The sequence below is a fragment of the Portunus trituberculatus genome, chromosome 4 (assembly GCF_017591435.1).
Source record: "Portunus trituberculatus isolate SZX2019 chromosome 4, ASM1759143v1, whole genome shotgun sequence".
In the NCBI taxonomy this organism is placed as follows: Eukaryota; Metazoa; Arthropoda; class Malacostraca; order Decapoda; family Portunidae; genus Portunus; species Portunus trituberculatus.
The window spans coordinates 350071-355070 of record NC_059258.1 but is presented as its reverse complement, the minus strand read 5'-3'; the positions used below and the strand labels follow the sequence as shown (position 1 = coordinate 355070).

Genomic DNA, 5000 nt, shown 5'->3' with positions numbered 1-5000 from the left:
AGAGAGAGAGAGAGAGAGAGAGAGAGAGAGAGAGAGAGAGAGAGAGAGACTAGTTTATGAAGGAAGAAAGGAAAAAAATAGTGAGTGAATGAATGAATGAATGAAAGAAGAGGAAGAGGAAGAGGAAGAAAAAAAAAATTAAGTGAAACAAATACAGATGCTGAAATAGAAAGAGATGAAGAATGTGTGTGTGTGTGTGTGTGTGTGTGTGTGTGTGTGTGTGTGTGTGTGTGTGTGTGTGTGTGTGTGTGTGTGTGTGGTTTCTTCACCTGTTGGCATCTCTCTCTCTCTCTCTCTCAAGAAAAAAAAACTTGGTCAAAATGCAATTGTTTATTTATTTATTTCATTTCTAATCACAAATTTATTCAATGAGAAAATATGAACTGGCTTTTTATCATCAATACACCAAAATTCACCTATTCTAACCTCTCTCTTATATAATCTACCTTTGACCTGACCTTACCTTTGATCAAACCTAACCTCACCTTTATATAACCTAACTTGACCTGACCTTACCTAATGTTCATCTGACCTGACGTAACCTAACCTAACCTTTATATATCATAACTTAACTTTACCTGACTGTACCTAACCTTTATCTGACCTCACCTCACCTTACATAACCTAACCTTATGTAACTTAAGCTCATCTAACCTCACTTTTACCTCAGCTTATTTGATCTCACCTCACCTTTACATAACCTAACCTAGCCTGACATGACAGCACCGTGGAATGATCAGTTACAACCAATAATGTATTACTTACGTTAGCCAGAGAATGTTTGGCGGCGGACATGTTCGTGTGTCACCAGCAAGTACCCACACTGCTGTCCGCTTTGTGTCCCTAGTTGGTCTCTGATTACTGAGAGGCTACACATACACTGTTCTCTTCGTTATTATCACTATTACCACTGTCTTCGTCTTCACCATTCTCACCGCCAGCGCCTTGTCCTGACTGCTTGCCTGCCATCCACACCCACCCCGTCCCGGGCCGTCCGTCCCTCACTCCCGTCATCCCTCCCACATGACTCTCTCTCTCTCTCTCTCTCGACCAGGGGTTCTCAACCTTGGGTAGTATGTTTCTATGTGGTAGTGTCTATAGGAACTGGTACCTCACAGGGAGAGACTATATGCCAGTGGTTCCCAACCTTTTGGCACTCGCGACCCCGTAACCTACAAGTTTGAAACCCATATGACTCCCTACTTAGAGGCTACTATCAGCAGCTTAATTTTTCTTTAGTTTTATGTGAAGGCGAGGAAAAGAATGACACGCATACGTACACACATTATATCACCCAATGACATTGAACTATTGTTGCACACGATTTGTTTTACACCGACAAAATTCGTGTGCGTGGGTGCCAACACAGTCACTCCACACTATAGCAGCTGGCGGGGATGAGCGACAGCTCGCCGCAGTCGCAATGGGGAGCCACATCCTTGCCACGACGTGGAGTGGTACTAACGAAACCTTGTGTGTGTCTATGTCTGTATGTCTGTGTGTGGTTAAACTTGTTAGTGTGTGTATGTGTGTATTCTGAGACCACCTCTCTCTCTCTGAATGAAAGAGGAAGAAAGAACAAATTAAGTGAAACAAATACAGATGTTGAAATAGGAAGAGATGGTGTGTGTGTGTGTGTGTGTGTGTGTGTGTGTGTTTTATTCACCTGTTGGCATCTCTCTCTCTCTCTCTCTCTCTCTCTCTCTCTCTCTCTCAAGAAAAAAAAACTTGGTGAAAATGCAATTGTTTATTTATTTATTTAATTTCTAATCACAAAATCTAACTTTACCTAACCTAACCTAACCTAACCTCATATACATTAATCTAACGTCACCTCTTCATCTAACCTTGCTTTACCTAATCTCACATCACCTTGCCTCACCTTTACCTAATTTCACATCACCTTACCTAACCTTACCTTACCTAACCTCAGCTAACTTCACCTCATACATCCACTTCTACTGTTAACCTTAATACAAGTGAGTGCTGTATAAATTGTATCATTGCACTGTACAAAGCTGAGCACCGAACACACATAACATAAATAAATCGCTGAAGAAAATGACAAATAATTATAAGAAACGAAACAAAATTGCTGAATAAAAAATGACAAAATGCTGAATAAAATGAAATCCCCCCCTAAAAATCGCTGAACAAAATAAAAAATACAAAAAAAAAAAAATGCTGAACAAAATGACAAACAAATATAACAAACAAAACAGAATTGTTGAATAAAAATGACAAATAAAATCCTGATTAAAATGAAAACAAAAAAAATGCTGTACAAAATGAATAAAAAAAAAACAATTAACAAAATGAAAAGACAAAAAATGCTGAACAAAATAAACAAAAAAATGCTGAACAAAATGAAAAACCAAAAAAAATGCTAAACAAAATGAAAAACCAAAAAAATAAAAAATAAATAGCTCAACAAAATTAGATGAAATTCCTAAATAAAATAAATAATAATAACAACAACAACAACAACAAAACAACTACTACAACAACAACAACAACAACAACAAAAAATAATAATAATAATAATAATAATAATAATAATAATAATAATAATAATAATAATAACAACAACAACAACAACAAAACAAAACAACAACAACAACAATAATACTAATAATAACAATAATGACTAATAATAATAATAATAATAATAATAATAATAATAATAATAATAATAATCTTGTTCCTTTTTATCACAGTCTTGTTAAATAATTTCCTTCTAATAGTCTTTTATTTATTTTTTATTTGTTTTATCTCTCTCTCTGATTTTTTTTTTTTTCATTTATTTAGTTATCTTGTCTTTCTTTTTTGTTCTGTTCCTCTATTTTCATATTTATTTTCCACTATGTCTATTTCTCTCTTCATTTCTTTTCTTCTCTATCTCTCTCTCTCTTTCTTTCTCTGTGTCTCTTCCTTGTTCTATATCCAATTATGTCTTTCAATTTTTCACATCTTTATTGCATTCCTCTCTGTTTCTCCCTCCCTCTTTCTCCTAAATTACACATACCTACATAGTCCGTCAGTCAGTCACTCAGTCAGTCAGTCATAGTCTTTCTTCTTCTCTTCTTCTTCTTTTTCCTCCTCCTCCTCCTCCTCTTTCCTCTTCTAATCCTTTTTCATCCCCTTTCTTTCTTTCTATAGAATCTCTCCTAATTCACTTCCTCTCTTTCCTCTTCTACTAGTACTACTACTACTACTTCTACTACTAGTACTACTACTACAACTATTATTACTACAGCTATCCTACAGACACATACCTAGAGCCAATCAGCCATTTAGCTAGTCTTTCCTCTCCTTGTGTCTAATTTATCCTGGTTCTCCTCCTCTCTTCCCTCCTACAGACTCAGCACAGTTTTGTGAATAATCTCAGTCCATTCCAGCAACTGCTGCTCTGTGATGGTCAGTGGAAGAGCAAATCTAATCTTGTCGCCGTGAGTGGGTTTGGCAAGCCGGCCGTTCTGTTTGAGTTGCAGACACACGTTCCAGGCGTCGAATTCTGTTTGGGGAGATACAAAGGGTGTTTATATGTGATTGGGGAAAGAAATACAGAGAGAGAGAGAGAGAGAGAGAGAGAGAGAGAGAGAGAGAGAGAGAGAGAGAGAGAGAGAGAGAGAGAGAGAGAGAGAGAGAGAGAGAGAGAGAGAGAGAGAGAGAGAGAGAGAGAGAGAGAGAGCGTCTATGTGTGTGTTTGGGGAGAGTAAAAAAAGTATTTAAGTGTGCTTGGGTAGTTTAAAATCAAGAGAAGGGTGTTTATGCATGCATGGGTAAAGAGAAAAGGTGTGTGTGTTTTTAGGGAGAGAGAAAATGGTGTTCAAGAGTATTTTTATGGTTCTGGTGATGAACTGGCAAGATTTTTAGTTTACTAAAGGGAGGAAATGTCTTGTAAATCCAGCCATTGTCTCTGTGGCTTTGGGAAATTGTCATAGTGAAAGATACTCATGTTTTTAAGAGTAATATACCCCACCCCCCGAGAACATAAAAGATATTAGAAGCAAAGCAAAAAAAAGAAAAAAAAAAAAAAAACCTGGTTCAAGGGAATCTCCCTTGGGGGGGCCCAGGCGGGTGCTGTCAAGAAATCCCCCAACAGCTGTTGTTTGGAAAGGGGAGGGGGGGGAGGGGGAGGGAGGGGGGGGGGAAGAGAGGGGGGTGGGAGAGGGGGGGGTGGGGGGGGGAGGGGTGGGGAAACTAAATTTTATTAATTTAATTTTAGTTTTTTTTATTAAAATCCAGTGGCGATTGGGCTTCAAAAAATTTCTTGGGCGGCTTGTGGTTTCGACCGTCCTTTTTTTTTTTTTTGGTAAACATTCACCTAAGCTGGGCAATAAGGTTTGGCCAAGGGCGAACGTTCTCCCACCCCCAACCCCAAACCAGGATGGGACGCGATCAACCCCCGACCCCCACCGGTGGCGGGGGGCCGCCCCCTATTTAAATCCAAAGGATAAAATATTCAAAAGAGTATTATTATTGTTCTGGTGATGGATTGGCAAGATTTCAAGTTTATCAAAGAGTGAAACTGCTTTGAAAACCTGGCTAGTTGTCTCAGAGGTCTTGTAAATTGTCATAGTAAAATATATTAGTATTTTTAAGTGTTTTTCTGGTTCTGGTGATGGATTGGCAAGACTTCAAGTTTATCCAAGAGAGAAACTGTCTTGAAAACCTGGCTAGTTGTCTTTGTGGCCTTGGAAAACTGTCATAGTGAAAATAAAAGGCACTTTTGAACACAGGCTTAAGGAAAGCAAATCTATTCACAAAACTCACTTTCATTAATCACTATGGCATTGAGAAGACCTCGGCCACGAACGATGGACACAATATCCTTAGGGAGTTTGCTCAGCTCCCCTCGCAGAATGTTGCCCATCTTGTGTGCATTGTCAGCCAGTTTCTCCACCTCCATCACTGTTAGGGCTGCTATGCCAACCTGAAACAGAGACACAACGAGAGGGTGAGTGAGTGTGTGTGTGGCTAGGGGAGGGATATGAGTG

At 38.7% G+C, this 5000-nt stretch overlaps 1 protein-coding gene across 1 annotated transcript in view; it reads right to left on the bottom strand.

Moving 5' to 3' along the window:
• Positions 1-3199: 3199 nt before the first annotated feature.
• Positions 3200-5000, bottom strand: part of LOC123510723 (ornithine aminotransferase, mitochondrial-like) — a 9121-nt gene continuing 7320 nt past the window's right edge. The window contains exons 7-8 of the mRNA XM_045266060.1: positions 4777-4936; positions 3200-3514 (exon numbers count right to left, since the gene is read on the bottom strand). Coding sequence (XP_045121995.1) covers positions 3354-3514; positions 4777-4936 — 321 coding nt within the window. The 3' untranslated portion in view covers positions 3200-3353. The remainder of the gene's footprint in view (positions 3515-4776; positions 4937-5000) is intronic.